The 18,448-nt window shown below is 38.6% G+C and overlaps 1 protein-coding gene across 2 annotated transcripts in view; it reads left to right on the top strand.

The window, feature by feature from the left end:
- The window catches only part of NELL1 (neural EGFL like 1), an 874,069-nt gene that overhangs the window by 822,580 nt on the left and 33,041 nt on the right, over positions 1–18,448 (top strand). The window contains exon 16 of one of the 2 annotated variants that reach the window (XM_053899886.1): positions 5,628–5,768. The exons of the other annotated variant lie outside the window; for it this stretch is intronic. Within the exon in view, the coding sequence (XP_053755861.1) occupies positions 5,628–5,768 (141 nt within the window). The remainder of the gene's footprint in view (positions 1–5,627; positions 5,769–18,448) is intronic. 2 annotated transcript variants of the gene reach the window in all.

Below are 18,448 nucleotides of genomic sequence, written 5' to 3'. Positions count from 1 at the left end.
CATCCTCCTATGCCTCCATCTTCCCCACCATCCTCTATCAGGAAACGGTAGCTTTGAGTGACACACTGGACCAGGTGGATTTAGCAGATATATTCAGAACATTCCATATTAAAGCAGAATACACATTCTTTTTAAGGGAACATTGACCTTTCTTTAGAATAGATCACAAATCGGCCACAAAAGGAATTTCAATGAATTCAAAAAGATCCAGTTCATACTGTGCGTCTTTTCTGACCCAACACTATGAAACTAGAAATCAACCACAAGAAAAAGTCTTGAGAGAGCACAAATACATTGAAGTTAAATAACATGTTAGTAAACAATGAATGGGTCAACCAGAAAATAAAAGAAGTTAAAAAATACATGGAAACAAGTGAAAATTAAAATACAATGGTCCAGAGTATTTGGGATGCAGCAAAAGAAGTTCTGAGACAGAAATTTATAGCAACACAGGCTTACCTCAAGAGCAAGAAAAATCACAAATAAAAAAACCTAACTTTATACCTAAAGGAGCTAGAAAAAAAACTGAAGCCAGCAGAAGAAAGTAAATAGTTACAAATAAAAGCAGAAATCAATTATGTAGAAACTGAAAAACAATAGAACAGAACAATGAAACCAGGAGCTGATTCTTTGAAAAGATCAACAAAATTGATAAACCTCAGCCATACTCATCCCCCCCAAAAAGAGGACTCAAACAACATCACAATGAAAAGAGAAATAACAACTAACCTCACAGATATATATATATATATATATATATATATATATATATATATATATATATATATATATACACACACACACACACACACACACACAATTGTAAGATAATATTATGAAATAATTTATGCTAACAAATTGGACAACCTAGAAGAAATGGATAAATTTCTAGAAACATATAACCTACCAAAACTTGAGGAAGAAACAGAATAACTCTCAACAAACAAAAGTCCAAGACCAGATGGCTGAATAGGCAAACTTTACCAAACATTTAAACAAGAGTTAATACCTATTCTTCCCAAATGATTCCAATAAGTAGAAGAGGAAGGAAAGGTACCAAATTCATTCTATGAGGCCATCATCACCCTAATATGATAACCAGATAAAGTTAACACCAAAAAAGAGAACTATAGGCCAACATCACTGATGAACAGAGATGCAAAAATTGTAACAAAATACTAGCAAATCAAATCCAACAATACATTAAAAAATCATTTACCATGATCAGGTGGGATTTTTTCCTGGGATGCAATGGTGGCTCAACATTCACAAACCAATCAGTGTAACATCACATCAATAAGAGTATAAAAATCACATGATTATGTCAATAGATATAGAAAAAGCATTTGACAAAGTACAACATTCACTCATTATTTGAAAAAAAAATCTCAACAAAGTAGATTTACATGAAACATACTTCAACATAATAAAAGCCTTATATGAAAAACCCACAGTGAACATCATAATGGGAAAAACCAAGAGCCTTTACCCTAAGTTCAGGAACAAAATAAGGGTGTCCACTCTCACCACTTTTATTAAATATAGTAATAGAAGTCCTAGTAATAGCAATAAGACAACAAAAGAAATAAAAGACCTTCATATTGGTAAGGAAAAAGTAAAACTTTCACTATTTGCAGATGACATGATCCTATATAGAGAAGACCCAAAAGATTCCTCTACAAAATTACTAGAAGTGATAAATGAATTCACTAATATCATAGGATACAAAATCAGTGTACAGAAATCTGTTGCATTCCTATAGGCTAATAATGAAACAGCAGAGAGTGTAATGAAAACAATCCCATTTACAGTTGCACCAAAAATAATAAAATACCTAGGAATAAACTTGTCTGAAGAAGTAAAAGACCTGTACTCTGAAAACTGTAAAACACTAATGAAAGAAAGTGAAGATGACATAAACAAATGGAAAGGTATTCCATGCTCACGGGTTGGAAGAACAAATACTGTTTAAATGTCTATACTACCCAAAGCAATCTACACATTTAATGCAATCCCTATCAAAATTCCAATAGGATTTTTCACAGAACCAGAACAAGCAATCCTATAATTTGCCTGTAACTGCAAAAGACCCCAAAAGGCCAATGTAATCTCACAAAAAGAGTAACAAAACTGGAGGTATCACAATTCCAGACTTAAAGTTATCTTACAAAGCTGAAGTAGTCAAACACTATGGCACTGGCATAAAAAAGACACAAAGATCAATGGAACAGAATAGAAAGGCCAGAAATAAACCCACAGCTATATAGTCAATTAATTTTCGACAAAGGAGGAAAGAATATACAATGGGAAAGAGTCTCTTCAAATGTTGCTGGGAAAACTGGACAGCTACATGGGAAAAAAATGAACCTGGACTGCTTTCTTGTGCCATACACAAAAATAAAGTCACAATGGATTAAGGACATAAATGTGAGGCCTTAAGCCATATAAATCCTAGAAGTGAGCATAGCCAGTCATGTCTCTGAAATTGGCCATAGCAGCATTTTCTGGATATATCTTCTGAGGCAAGGTAATTAAATGCAAAAATAAACTATTGTGACTACTTCAAAATAAAAGTTTCTGCACAGTGAAGGAAACAGTCAACAAAACTAAAAGGCAACCTATGAAATCGGGGAAAATATTTTCAAATGACCTATCCAATAAAGGGTTAGTATCCAAAATACATAAAGAACTAATACAAGGGTGCCTGGGTGGCTCAGTTGGTTGACTGTCTGACTCTTGGCTTCAGCTCAGGTCATGATCTCATAGTTCATGAATTCAAGCCCTATATCAGGCTCCATGCTGGCCCTGAGCCTCTCCCTGCCCCCCTTCCCCGCTCGTTCTCTCTCTATGTCTCTGTCTCTCTCTCATATAAATAATTTTAAAAAAATTTTAAAGAAATAATACAATTCAACACCCAAAAAACAAATAATCCAATATAAAAATTGGGCAGAAGGGTGCCTGGGTGGCTCAGTTGGTTAAGCATCCGACTTTGGCTCAGGTCATGATCTTATGGTTCGCAAGTTCAAGCCCCGCATCAGGCTCTGTGCTGACAGCTCAGAACCTGAAACCTGCTTCGGATTCTGTGTCTCCCTCTCGCTCTGCCCCTGCCCTGCTCTTACTCTGTCTCTGTCTCTGTCTCTCAAAAAGTAAATAAAAGTTAAAAAAGTATATTAAAAATTGGGCAGAAGACACGAACAGACAATTCTCCAAAGAAGACATACAGATGACAAACAGAAGAGAAACTCATGAAGAGATCATGAGTGATCAATGTTACTCATCATGAGGGAAATTCAAATCAAAACTACAATGAGATATCACCTCACACCTGTCAGAATGGCTAAAATCAACAACACAAGAAAGAACTAGTGTTGGTGAGGATGTGTAGAAAAAGGAACCCTCATGTATTGGTGGTGGGAATGCAAACTGGTGCAGCCACTGTGAAAAACACTATGGACATTCCTCAAAAATTTAAAAATGGAATCACCCTATGATCCAGTGATCACTCTACTGGGTATTTATCCCCCAAAATACAAAAGCACTAACTCAAAAGGACACATGCCCCCACCAACCCCCATGTTTATTGCAGCATGATGTCGTATTAGTATTTCAGTGTATGTATTTTACCATAGCCAAATTATGGAAATAGCCCAAGCAAGTGTCCATTTATGGATGAATGGACAGAGATGTGGTATATATATACAATGGAGTATTATTCAGCCATAAAAGAATAAAATCTTGCCATTTGCAATGACATGGATGGAGCTAGAGAGTATAATGGTAAGCAAAATAAGTCAGAGAAAGACAAATACTATATAATTTCACTCATGTGTGAAATTTAAGAAACAAACAAGGAAGTGAAAAAAATACAAAACCAAAAAACAGACTTTTAACTACAGAGAACAAACTCATGTTACCAGAGGGGGGAGAGGGGATGCATGAAATAGCTGATGGGGAGTAAAGAGTACACTTATCATTATGAGCACTGAGTAATGTATAGCATTGTTGAATCAATATGTTGTACACCTGAAACTAATATAATGCTGTATGTTAACTATACTGAAATTCAAATGAAAAAAATAATGAGGAAAAAGAAAGCTAAGGGATGCTATGTGTCAAAGAACTATAAGGACCGTAGGATAACAAATCGTAAAGGAGGAAGATGGCAGCCGGCAACAACAGCAACAACACAAAGCTGGATTTGCCTAGTATAAAGAGCTGCACTTTTTCTCTCTTTACTTGGCTGGGATGCCATGACATGAGACTGACGGGTTGCAAGCTACATTCACAGCCCTGTGCACACCTTAGGACATGTCAAGGTAATAGAAACACTGGTAGCTGATTGCCCCTGAGATGATGCCTACATCAGGGCACTGCTGAAAAAGATTCCAAAATGTGTTTTATTCGTGATGTGTTATTTCCCAATATTAATTAGATTTCTATTTGTATAAGACTGTCATAGTTAAAATATTAACAGGAGAACTGGTAAAAGATTCCCAGGCAACAATCGCTATATTCCAACAAATAATTACATGGAAAGATTCTCTAAAAATGAGCTGACCCTGGCATGACAATTGACAGCTTGTCTTTCTACAGTGGTGTCAGCTCCTTCAGCTCAGAGGCAAGCCTTTGGGCTAGAGAATCTGTGCATGATCTAGGCATTTGCTTATGTGAAAAAGCCAGATCCTAGAGCAAACAAAGCCCAGAACATGTCCTTCCATCAGGAATGATTTGAAGAATGAGGATCTCTCATTGACTCTCATAAATCAAGTACTTAAGCTTTAAAAGAATTCTGAACAGGGGCATCTGGGTGACTCAGTGGGTTAAGCATCCGACTTTGGCTCAGGTCATGATCTTGCTGTCTGTGAGTTCAAGCCTGGTGTCAGGCTCTGTGCTGACAGCTCAGAGCCTGGAGCTTGCTTTGGATTCTCCGTGTGTACCTGTCTCTCTGCCCACCTCTCTCTCTCTCTTTCTCTCTCTCAAAAATAAATATTTAAAAAATTGTAAATAAAGTAATTGGAGCAGTAGTTACCCAACTATGCTTCCCAAAACATTAGTCTCACAGGATCCTAGAGGTATCCCAAGAAAAAGTAACCCTCAGGCACAGAAATTTGGAAAACAGTGCATAGTATTCTTCTTTCTGAGCTTTGCAAGGCATATGAATATGCTGTCTCTTTGATACCGCTGTACAAAAGAAACCCGTTTAACACTATTTAACCTAGAGTTTCCTGAGCTTATTTATTCATAGATATTTCCAAGGAACAGCACACAATATCTGGAATTACTGTTTTGGAAACCATAAAGAAAAAGCCATATATACTCAATACCTAAAATGTGCCAAACATCCTCAATTTACTTTTTGATTATGCAGAAGCCAACAAAACAGGATAGGATGTCTTCATGATCATCAGCTCTCATTTATTATTTAGTATATGAGAACATACCCATAGCATTCAGTTTGTTTGGATTCGGGGGTAAAAATGGGATTTGATTTTTCCTGTGACTTTCATTTTGGGTGACTAACCAGTTTTAACTGCTATGTTGACATGAGCATGTTTTAGGTGTTTACTGAAAGGTTAGTGTCAAAAGAATTTAATGTCCTGGTGGGCTTGTGTTTTTCTCTGAGGCAGATATTGATGAATGCACAGAGGGAATCATTGAGTGCCACAACCATTCCCGCTGCGTTAACCTGCCAGGGTGGTACCACTGTGAGTGCAGAAGCGGTTTCCATGACGATGGGACCTATTCACTGTCCGGGGAGTCCTGTATTGGTAAGCAGCTTTTAGCCATGCCCTCATCCTTCTGGACCTTTGCAGGAGGGGCAGCCTGCTTTGGCACTCTTTTCAGCTTCCATGTTAAAATATGACCCCTTGCTGGTTAAACTCATTAGTTTTCAAATTTCCTCCCTCAACAATTCAGGGATTAGGTAGGGATTATGCAGTGTGGGGTTTTAGGATTTTTATATGGAAACTGGGGCAGTCAGAGTATCAAAGCCTGAGTCTGTATGCTGTGGCTTTTAGTTCTTTTGAAGTAAAATCATGATGGCTTGCTGAAATTTCTAACAGTTTGAGAAACAGAAGTGGGAGAAGAAGAAATACTACTAGACTGAGAAAGTTTAGTTTAAATTCCAGCTCTTATACTGCACCTCTCTGAGACTTCTTCTGTGAATGTGATAAAAGTAGAATAATGATATATATGTGTTGCCAGGTTTAAGTGGGATACCACACACTTAAAAATTGTAAGCTTTACATTGTTATGCAAACATAATATAGCTGCATTAACCTTATTATTGTTATTACCACCGTCATCCTTACAAAGTTTCCTTTCATCACTGTTCTGCTTGAGATTCTGTTAAATGCTGAACAGAGGAAATTAACAGTTTTTCATCTTCAAGACCCTACAACGTTCATAAAATACAAACAACTGATCAAAACTCTAATTGTTTCCATGAGAACCTTGGCCATTCCACTTATGTCATGTCCTGTGAACTCAGCTAAATTCTTTAGGCTGATTTGGACAGACCTAAAGGGCAAGCATTCTGGCTTTGGGTCCAGACTGCTGAATTAGAAAATGCAAATTTGATTTTGAAAATTCATTCATTCTCTTGTCTTTGCTCGTTGCATATCTTTTTTTTTAATGGTTGCTACTGAGATCCATCTAATGTTTTTCTGTTTTTCCCAACTTCTCCCCTGAGGTTGTTTTACAGTAAAGATGAATTAAGGAACAGTGGGTGCACAGCATGAACTGTCCACCACAGTTTGACGCCACTGTTGAGAGGCATGCAGTGTAGTTGTGAAAAGCATGGATCCTAGAGCCAGACTCCCTGCATCAGAGTCTAGCTCTGTCATTTCTAAGTTCCCTGTGGCAAGATCTTATCTAGTCCACACCTCAGTTATCTCATCTGAAAAATGGAAATGTTCTATCTAGGTCAGAGGAGTGCTGGGAGAACTAGTTGAATTGACACCTGTTAAATGTGGACTGAATGTTAGTTACTGTTATCTTAAATTTTCCTACATATTCAGCACTCTGCCCCCGGATCTGTATATGTTTATTTTATTCTTAAAATAAAGATCTGTGACCTTAGGGAGAGGTTTACATTTATCCTGAGTCTTCAGATACTTCCTTTACATATGGCCAAGAACTTCTGTATGTGTGTACCTCAGTGTGAATAAATGTTACGTGAATAGGCATAGATAGAATGGCAGTTGTTATTGAGAAATGGAGGTAGAGAGATGGAATACTGACATATGTGGTATTATATTTGGGCACTAAAAATTAAAATGTCATTTTTAAACAGTGTATTTGACCTCATTAAATGGGAGACTCTTGGCTTTTTATTGGATAAAGGGGCTGAGAGATCACCTAGTTAAACCAATTTTATAACTGCTTGGACCTGCCATGGCCTTGCACACTTATGTGCCTTTGCTTATGCTCTCCCTTCTGGCTGGGAGAGAACGGAACTTTGAATCGAAGATGACCCTATCTTTTCTTTGATCATGTTGATTCATATACAGATCTGTTCTTTTTCTCAATTCACGCTGTCAGTGTATTTGCTCTGTGAGTGTGAAATGGACTTCATTCTTCTGTCTCTTCAGTAAGACCCTTTAGTAGTTAGTATTCAGTCACTGAGAAAAATGCAACCACTTCATGTGCCTGATAAAGATATTCAGTCTCAGAAAGGTGATACCGTGTTCCTAGCCACATAGTTGGTTCGATACAGGTTTAGACTCAAGCCTAAATGAAGGGTAACTCTACACCCCAGATACCAGGTACAGTTCCAGTTTATGCCTGTTGTTCTGATGTAATTATCCATAGCACCCTGTGACTCCCATAAATGTCCCCATTCAGTTGACAGATGTCATGGTCACCTCACCTGTGGATTCTTCTCTTCCATGCTAAGTTGAATGCCTGGGGATCAAATCTCCTGCCCTCCCTGAGGAGGCACTTTCTTCTTCCATGAACTGATCTCTGTTCTGCACAGGAAAACTATAGCAAACTCGACTCCTTGACAAGGCAGTAGAGTTGTTTTTATTAGTGGCATTTTTAATCCAGGTAATTCTTAATCTGAATGCCCTTTCATTTCCACACTTTTGGAAGTAACTTTGTGAATGGGTCTTAATAAGAACAGAAGTCTGGCCATCATTCAGTTTTTCTTTGGTAGTTGAGAGCACTCTGTTCATGGTGCTCTCATGGTGCTCTGTTCTGTTCATGGTGCAACATATATATATATGTCAGATCATTTCATTTTTGTATTACACCTTTCTAATGCCTTCCCACTGAATGAAAAATAAATTTCTAAAATCTTCATGTGGACTTCGAGGCTTTAGGTAATACTGCCTCTACCTACTTCTTGGATTTAACTCCTATCGATGTTAGCCTTTTTAATCTTTTCATGCCTTGAACGTACAATGAACTCAGCCAGTTTCAGAGCTTTTGCCTTGAGTGTTCCAAACAGAACAGCAATGTCAGCCTGTCATTGTATGGCTGTCTTTTTTCTTTATGTAATTCTCAGCTCAAATCCCACTCCCTGACCATTTTATCTGAAGTAGTCCTTTTCTGGTGACTTCACTAAATCACTCTCTTTGCTATCTTTTGTAACATTTTTTAATAATCAATTTGTTTTACATACCTGTGTGTGTAATTGTCTCTTGCCACAAGGGTACAAATTGAGGACAGAGACCTTGTTCATATTTTGCCATTGTCCCTCCGGCCCGTAGAACATTGTAGGTACAAATGGGACAAGTAATGCATATATGTCAAATGTTTGAAGGACTAGAAGTAATAAACACCATATCAAGTCGGATTTATTTTCTGTTTGGCTTGGCATAACTAGTTGTGTGGATGGTGGTTAATACATAAGATGTTAAATATCACAAAATCATGTGAGTTTTATTTCAGAAAAAAAAATTATTGAGAACAGCCATCACACTAGCATTGTGTTAAGAGTTTTGGGAATGTGGGTATGAATCAGGTAAGATCTCTGTTCTTGAGTGATTTATGACCTGAAATATTCTGAATCATCAAAATACACCTTAATAGCATTGGAAATTATTCTATCACACCAGGCCCTAAATAACATCATCTATTAAGTCTTACACATAAAGAAATAGCATCTGAAACAACCTATAAAACTTTTTATAAAGGTGTTTGACAACGTAGATTCAGCTATGCTTTTTCCTGAAATAATATTGGGAATGGCATGTGTTAGAGGCCGAAATGAGGCAGTCTAGGAGAACAGTTGCATGCCACTCCATGCCATTTTTGTCAGATGGAAATAATAACACCTGATCGATGCATCAGTTGCTGTAAGCATTGCATGTTACTGATGTCAGAAGAACCAGCACACATGCACATTTACTATGTCATGAGAAAAATGCCTAAGATTTGCCTCCTTCTCCTAAAGTGCATCATCTAATTGAAGAAACGATCAGTCTTAGGTATTATAGAGGCAGACAGAATCAGCATTACTGAGGAGTCTAACAGACTGTGTGTCTATCTGCCCCTTTCTCATATGCTTGTTTATTTTTATAATTCCAGGAGAGCTGTGCATACAAAACTTTGCCCAATGGTATTTGCACACAGGATGATTACCTACAGTGGCTACCGTAGGGTGCAGTGCAGTGTGCTCTTTGTTTAGATGTGGTAGTGGGAGTCAGGGATTCCCAGTTGCAACATAGAAGTTTTGAGCTGTTGCTTTTTTATCTAGACATAATTATCTGGGTCATCTAGAAATAGGAACTAATGTATAATTAACCATGGCATATGTAAAGAGCAGGGGTTTACATATTTTGAAAAGGAGATTCAAACTCCCTCGATGTCAGTCTATCTCCATGATCTTGCTCCTGCAAATGAAACTTTATTTTCCTCTGATTCCTCTCTCACTGTGCATGGATCTGCTAGCCTGCTCAAATCCCTCTTCCATTCTTCCCAAACCCTGGACTCTCTTTCCTTAAGTCCTTTACTTGTATGCTTTTGTCTGACCATCCCTCTGTCCTCATTTCCAGTTGTCAAAATCCTGATGAAGTCCTGCTTCCGAAACCAGTGATTCTCAAACCTGTTTCACAGTAGATTCACCTGAGCAGCTTTAAAAAAAAAATACTTATGATGGGCCAGCACACCTGGAGATTCTGATTTAGTTGACTTTTTGGAGGACATAGACAGAGTCATCTGTTGGTTTTTTTTTTTAAGTCTCCAAGTCAGTAGAAAGAATATTGAGTTAATTTAGAGAACTACCATCATAGAATTTCTCTAAGATCATCTTCATCATCAGCATCTTCATCTTCATCTTCATCATCTCCCTTTTATGCATCCCCATGGCCATTTATTTGCAATCTCTTATGGAACTTGCCAGATCAGCCTTGTCCTCTCCATTAGTTGGTTGATATTTTGATACTTTGATATCCTTTATAGATTTGTATTGAATTGTATTAGTCACACATTGGTGGTTGTTTTTTTGTTTTTTTTTTTTTTAATTTTTTTTTCAACGTTTTTTATTTATTTTTGGGACAGAGAGAGACAGAGCATGAGCGGGGGAGGGGCAGAGAGAGAGGGAGACACAGAATCGGAAACAGGCTCCAGGCTCCGAGCCATCAGCCCAGAGCCTGACGCGGGGCTCGAACTCACGGACCGCGAGATCGTGACCTGGCTGAAGTCGGACGCTTAACCGACTGCGCCACCCAGGCGCCCCAGTGGTTGTTTTTATTGAACAGAATTTTCAAATTCCAGTAGAATTTGTTTTGTTGATGAAGCAGTATACTGAGGGGTGACATATGACTCTTCTAATGGGGCATGGCCCCTCGGCCTCTATTAATGCTGCTTCTGTAGAACTTGCTTGAGTGAGGCAGGTCCCCAGACCCTGGAGTCTGCTCTCTGATTACTGGAAACAAGCCAACAAGGATTTACTTGTCAGAACAGCTGCTGCAACTGTCATCAGCTCGCAAAGCAACATAAAACAGCCAGAAAAGGTTCTGTTGGAATCACTCGGGAAGATTTCACTTTTAACTTGTTCATAGGTTAGGGTGGATTGAAATGTTCTGAGAATGGTTTGGGTTCTGCTCTCACTGCCCAGTGCCTGGTTCTCATGGGAGTGGAGTTAAAAAGGGCTAGGACCTGGATGTGCTTCCTGATGGGTGGGAGTTATGAAGGCTTAGTGGGTGACAGTGTGATACAGAGGGGAGGAAGGTTTCAAGTGCATATAAGCCTGGAATCAAATCCCAACGTGGCCACTTTCTAGCTGAGTGGCATTTGGCCAGATGTTTAACCTCTTTAATCCTTAGTTTCCTTGGCATACAATGATTAAAATAATACTTGCTGGTCGAATTTTTTGTAATAGAAGTGTTCTTATATGCAAATATCCTGTCAAGTAGTAGATAATAATAGTCAACATTTAACCTCACTTCACCTCAAATCCCTCACCTGTCAAATGAAGACAGCAACAGTAATACTAATAAGAGCTAACATTTATTGAGAGCTTACTTGGTGCCAGACACTGCTCTAAGCAATTTACAGAAGTGCCATCTTCATAAATTGCTGTGGAGTAATTGTGAGGATTACATAAGCTAACAGGGGAAAAAAGCATTCAGCACTTGCTTTTTAAGTGCTTGGTAGCTCTTAGCCATTATCACGTACTGAAAACCCATGCTGTGTGCCAGACACTGTGCCAGGGAGTTTCATGCATTATCTAATTCAGTTCTCACAACTTCAGTAAGTGGGAAGGCCTCTTACTATTTTAAAGATGAGGAAGATAAGGTCTCAGGATTAAGATAATTTGTCCCAAATTCCACATCTGAGAAATGGCCCAGAGACCATACTGCAGATCTGTGTGAACCCAAAGCTTCTGCCTTTGATATGTTAACACTGCAATGCTTTCGGTAAGGAAGGAGGCCAGCTATGAGCCCATGACTGAAGATGTTAAGCAGGGAAGCTGGAATTCCAGGAGACAAGGCAAAGAGACAGACAAGGCAAAAAGAAAATGAGAGACAATGAATGAGACCCAGATGGACAGTTTGGTACATTCGGTGTGAATCAACAGCACGGGGGAATTATTGTATCGGGTGGACTCAAGGCCTGTGTCTTGGGTCATCCTGCTAGACCGGGGATAGGATGTCAAGGCGGCAGGTTTTTAACACCTGGCTATCCACTGATATCATTACCTTTGCTGCATTTTTCACCATATGAATCCAGAGTAGAAAAAGCAAAGGAAAGTGTTGGGAATAAAGAGTATGAGAAATGGTGGTGAATAGATTTTTTTTTTAAATGTTCATTTATTTGTTTTGAGAGAGAAAGAGAGCAGGGTAGGGGCAGAGAGAGAGGGAGGCAGAGAATCCCAGGCAGGCTCCACACTACTAGTGTGGGCCTGATGCAGGGCTCGAACCCAGGAACCATGAGATTATGACCTGAGCCAAAACCAAGAGTCAGATGCTTAACCAACTGAGCCACCCAGGTGCCCCTGGTGGATAGATTTTCAACTAACTTATACTGATTTTTCCATTCATTTATTTATCCTCTGCCTCTTAAAAGCAATTACTTCTATATATAAAGAAAACATATTCAACAGAGTTATTAAAATAAAAATATTTGAAAAATAAGGAAGTTCTAGTCACCATCAAAGTCAGCAAAGATGCTTATGACTATCCTGGTGTCCAGAGCCAAAATGGAAACATGAGTTATACAAATTGTTCTAATATGAAAGAAAGTTGCATTTTAAAAAATCCTTAAGAAAGTAGGCTCAAATGTGCTTTTTTTTCTATTTCAGAGTAGAGGCATGCTAGGGTGGTAAAAGCATCGTTGTGGACCAGGCTGTTTCAGACTAAGATGACTTCAGACAGAGGCATACACCCCAATCTTGGGATAGTCATTGGATTTTCTCTCTTTGCAAACAATAAGGATGCCCCCCCTTGCATATGAAAGTATTTTCAGTTAAACAACACCCCACCCTTCCTTGTTAGTATTTAGTGAGGTCTCATTGACTTCAAAATTGATATTTGTTGCCAAAGAACTTTAGAAACTTTAGATTTGGTTTTCAGCCAAATAATAGATTTTCTTTTTTTTTTTTTTAATTTTTTAATGTTTATTTATTTTTGAGACAGAGAGAGACAGAGCATGAACGGGGGAGGGTCAGAGAGAGAGGCAGACACAGAATCTGAAGCAGTCTCCAGGCTCTGAGCTGTCAGCACAGAGCCCGACACGGGGCTCGAACTCACGGACCTCATGACCTGAGCCGAAGTCAGACGCTTAACCAGCTGAGCCACCCAGGCGCCCCAAATAATAGATTTTCTATTATTGAAGAGCCTTCCCAAAGGCAGATGCCACCTGGCCCATGGAGCTGTTTCTAGCTAGAAACAGTATGAAGTGTGGTTTGTGACTTAAGGACCTCAGTTGCATGACAAAAAATTGCCACATGTCACCAAAATGGATCAAATTGACAGACCAGTTGCAGATAGCATCTGGGTAGGGAATGGATACAAAAAGAGATTGGTATAGTCAGGATGCAAGATGGAGAGGTTAAGAACATTTGCCAACCTCTAATAGAAGTGATATTCTGCATACCTGAGCATGGCCTCACAGTGGATCTTAACACACAATTGCAGATGTGAGTCACGTGAAAGCAAGTGAAAAATGAGTCCCTTTGGACTCTCAGGAAGCTTCCTGCTCCCCTTCAAGTCCAGCCGTACGTACATACATATGTAAGCCTGGAGCAGAGCAGCACATAAGATAAATTGAATATATTCTAGAGGCTGCTCAGGAAAGGTAAATGCACCTACTCAAGTTTTGGTGATAAATACTTCACAAAATGATGTCAGAGTAGAATTCATTGCACTAAACTCAGGTATGAACCTGAGGTTCGTGGTCACCTTTAGCCTTTCTGGGCTGACACAGCAGGCCTATGCACTGTTCTCCACTTTAGTTTCAGACTAAAACCAGACATTTTCGGGGATTATTCTAACAGGATCTCAAACTAATTAGAGGGTCTGTTCTGTAGGCCACCTTGGCCCGATTTAGTATCTTTTTGGTGACAATGTTCAAATACCTTCCTAACAGCAGCTGTGATCAGCCGTAGAGCAGATACAACAACTGTGGACTTGTGCTTTGGAGCAGTGCTTGGTTATATGGGGAGCCAGGGAACTTCACTTCTCATCCAGGTGAAGATCGCATGGGCAAAAAGGAAGAAGTTGAAAATAAGCTATTTAAACAAACAAAACCCTTTATAAGCATACCAATGTTACAAATTTTCTATCCATAAAAAATGAGCCTGCAGTGGTCTTAGCACTGAGACAGGTGATGTGGAAGATGCAGAAAATCCATCTCTTAGGGACTTTTTTTTTTCCATCCCGTAGGACACTTTAAAACACCAAGTTGGAGATAAAAACCAACATACATGAAACAACCAATAGCATTCTGAAACAGGTTATAATTAACTGCAAAATTATGTGGTCAAAACTATAAAATAGGTAATTGGGAAAGAGAGTGATCAGAGAGAACCATCACTGTAACCACATGGTGATAATTACACATGAAAGGTGGGAAGGTTTTCGTGTATTAGTAGTAGTTAAAATTACTTGATAACTTCATGTGATGGCACTTTTCTTAGAGCTTTATATTTTCTAACTCATTTCATCCTCAAAACAATTCTATCAGGTAAATATAATTATAATCTCTGCATAATAGGCAAACTGAGGCACACTGACATATTCAATAAATTATTCACAGTCATAAAGCTATTTATTGGTAGCTTCCTTTTTCCTGACAGTGTTAACCAACATCTTTTCAAAGAGTTTACATGTTTAATATTTTTGAAATATTAAGCAACAAAATATTGCTTTATTGCCTGCTAAAGTCTTGCTACCCAAATGGTAACATTAATATTTTTATTTATCAAATGCCAACCATGTGCCAGTTAACCTCCAAAACTCCTTTGTGAAATAGGTAGCAAGTGAGGGGAAACACAGGTAGCTTGGCCGTGTGTGAAAGAGCCCATGTTATTTCTGCTCCCCCAATTGCCCCAGTCAATTGTGTATTAGTTAAAGATAATTTATGAAAGGATTAGATTAAGTGATGATCATTCAGATAATCACACCATCTTCTACTTTCACTGTATGCTTGCAGATACATCAAGTCCATGATTTTTAAATTTAGTTTGTTTTACACGTGTGTACATGAGAAACTAAGATTTGACTCCATGAAACTAAGATTTGACTCCATGACAGTGTATTCAGGAGAGCCTCATGTATCTCAACAAATGATGGTGGCCATCTGAGAAGCCACATGCATACATCAACATGCTCCTCTGCCCAGAGCTGGCCCCAAGGCTATGGGAACGTCTAGTATTGCTCCGTGATGGCCAGTTGCAGTCGGGGGGATCAAAAGCTCCTGAGTTCAAATGGCAGGCATACTGAAGAGCAGTAGCAGTGCAGGTGAACAAGCCAGCTCATCCTTGGCTCAGCTGCTGAGGCCTGAGTGGTTTGCTACCTCCTTTCCCCAGCTGCATTGAACTAGGAAGAACAGCTGTGCTTTATAGGATATATATACATACTTTTATATATATACTTTGTATATACTTTATATATATATACATATATATATACTATATAAATATATATATATACTTATATATAGGATATATACTTATAGGATATATATATATATATATATATACACACACACACACACATATATATATATACTTATATATAGGATATATACTTACTTATAGGAGATATATATATATATACTTTTTTTTTAACTGGGGTCTGGGTTTCGCCTAGCATAAAGAAATAAAGTGATTTTAACTACTGCAGCTTCTTTTTTTCCTCCCCACAGTTGGCATCGGTGGTTAAAACAGAAGTGGGGCAACACTTCAAGCAGAGCATTTAGCAAAGTCTACAGCTAGACACTAATGCTAGGGTATTTTTCAAAGAAAGGTTTTAGTAGCGAATATATTTGGAAAATCCTAAATGAAATATAATTAACCTGGTGTACTAACTGCAAGACTTGTCAGAGCCTTTACTAGACATTAGTGTCCTGAAGTGGATTTGGTACTCTATAGAATAGACTAAATGAAAACTCAAGGATGAAAATAGCCTGCTTTAGGAATTTCCAGAAAACCTCATTTATTCAGTATCATTGAATAATGATCTGCTCAAAAGAGGGCTTTTTTCAAGTTCTATAACAAAAGGTTATTGAGCATACTACTTGTCCTTTAAGTACCTGTAGTTTTTATACTGTCATTGAGTTTTGTTGTAAAGAATGTGACTTTTTGTCTATGACTTTCTTTTTTACTGTGGTTGTTAAAAATGAAATCACTGAACTCTCCTCTATTGAGTGATCTCCCAAAGGCTTATTGGGGTATTGCTGGTTTGCCCCTAAGCCCTATAGTCCCAGCCTCTGTATTTTTGATAAACATATTTCACTTTGGAATGGATATTTTATCTCCTTTTCATATTGCTCTCCTGACCTCTTGTTTGGTAATAATCATCCAAAAGATTGCATTAACACTGTGGTAAATGAAGACTTGGTACTGTGATGTCTTGGGTCACAGGAATTCAAAAGCAATACTGAGATGCCTGGTGCTTATTTAGACTCTGGAGCCATAAAGAGTGATGGCGCATGGTTCCAGAGGCCATGGAGGACAATTTTGCATTGCGTGAACAGGCCCAGTGGGAGTTCTGACAAAGGGAAACATGTAAGGAGTGCAGAGTGTGCAGGGGCCTGGTATGGAGGGAGTAGCAGTTGGGTAACACAGAAGGAAAAGGCTGGTGTGTTCCCTGAAAAGGTGCTTTGCAGTGCAGTTCCAGTTTTCTTTAAGTCTTCCCTGTCATTGTGAACTTGGCCTTTTTTGGAAAGATTAAGTTATAGTAGAGGCAACTTTGATTTTCTCCTGCATAGAATCTTGAAGCTTGCAATGTGCCAAATCTTTAGTATGTTTGAAATGACTTGGGTTTTTGTTGTTGTAGTTGTTGTTGTTTTACTTTTGTCCTGAATAGTTGATAGTCTCAACTGGGTGACAACAAAATGAGTGCAGTATTCCTAAAAAAGAGTTGCCTAACATTTCTTTTTGTGAACTCAATTCCATGTAGCTTAGGGCAGTGGTTCTAGAAGTGTGATCCTTAGACCAGTAGCAGCAGCATCGCCTGGAAAGTTGTTGTAAATGAAAACTTTCTACCTCATGCCAGACCTTAGTAACTCAGCAAGTCTGGGGACTGGGCTGGTGATCTGTTTTTTTTAACAAGCCCCATTTAGTTGATTCTGATGCCCACTCACGTTTGACAATCGCTGTCTTGGAGGTTTCATTGAAAGCCTTCAGAGGGCTATGTGAATGCCCTGAAACTGAATGCAAGTTTGTGTATATGTGTCTACATGAATCCTTTGGAGGAAGGGGAACCATAATTTTTCACTAGAGTCACAGATCTTCCCCCAGCCATGTAAAAACCACCATTGAAATACCAGGATCCAGCCTCGGTGTTTCCAGTCACCACCCTGATTTAACTTCTTGTTGTTTTTCACCTGGGGATCTACAGTTTGATCTCAGGGGATGTTCACTTGCCTTTCTCGGTTTCTGAACACTTTTTGATATTGAATTAATTACACGTAGGTGTCAGCTTCCTGCCTCTTATAGCACAGTGTAAACAATTGTTTCATCACAGAAATTTCTGGCTTGGATGTCTTAGAACCAAAGATCATGTCTGTGCAACAACTCAGAGATCAGCATCTATGACTTCTTTGAAATAAATATTGAATTGTTTGTTTTAGTCTGAGATTACTTATGCTGCTGTGAAATATTTACCTCTGGATTTACGAGCAGGGAATTTTAAACGATTATACTCAAACCAAACAAAGCACTGTCAACATAAAAATCACCATTCACCTTTTCAGTGAGCAACTGTTGAGAGGGTCTGGTCTGTGCTAGTCCATGTGCTAAGTTTTAGGCACACAGTGAGACACACATTTCACCCTTCTAGTCTGAAACTGGGAAATAGGAAGGGGCAGGAATTGGGGGAGGATGAACTGTCGAACAGTTAGATATATAAATAAATAAAAATAAGAATCGTAGGAAAAAAATTGTTTTTTGGGTTAGGGTATATGGGGATGGCAATGTACATAGGAATCTTTCACAGAAAGTAGAATTTTTTTTTTCACCAAGTTTATAGGATAAGAAGGAATTTTTTCCAGGGAAGAGTAGATATTAAAGTAGGTTTTCCAGGCAGGAATAGCAGTCTGATTGGAACAGAGTCATGAAAGAGATCTAAATGTGTCCAAAGGATGGTGACATTTCCAGGGTGGATAAAGTACTTGATATATATGTGAGTGTGTTGTAGGTGGGGAACAAGAAAGGAGCCTTGTAAATAGAGCTAGAAGCCAGATGATAAAGGGTCTTGTTTTCTAAGCTAAGGAGCTGAAAGTTGTGAATCTTACTTCACAATATCACTGTCTCTCAATGTTGAACTATTGACCT

This window comes from Panthera pardus, unplaced genomic scaffold, assembly GCF_024362965.1.
Source record: "Panthera pardus isolate Hobbes unplaced genomic scaffold, ASM2436296v1 HiC_scaffold_12, whole genome shotgun sequence".
Taxonomy (NCBI): Eukaryota; Metazoa; Chordata; class Mammalia; order Carnivora; family Felidae; genus Panthera; species Panthera pardus.
This window is presented reverse-complemented; position numbering and strand designations above follow the sequence as displayed.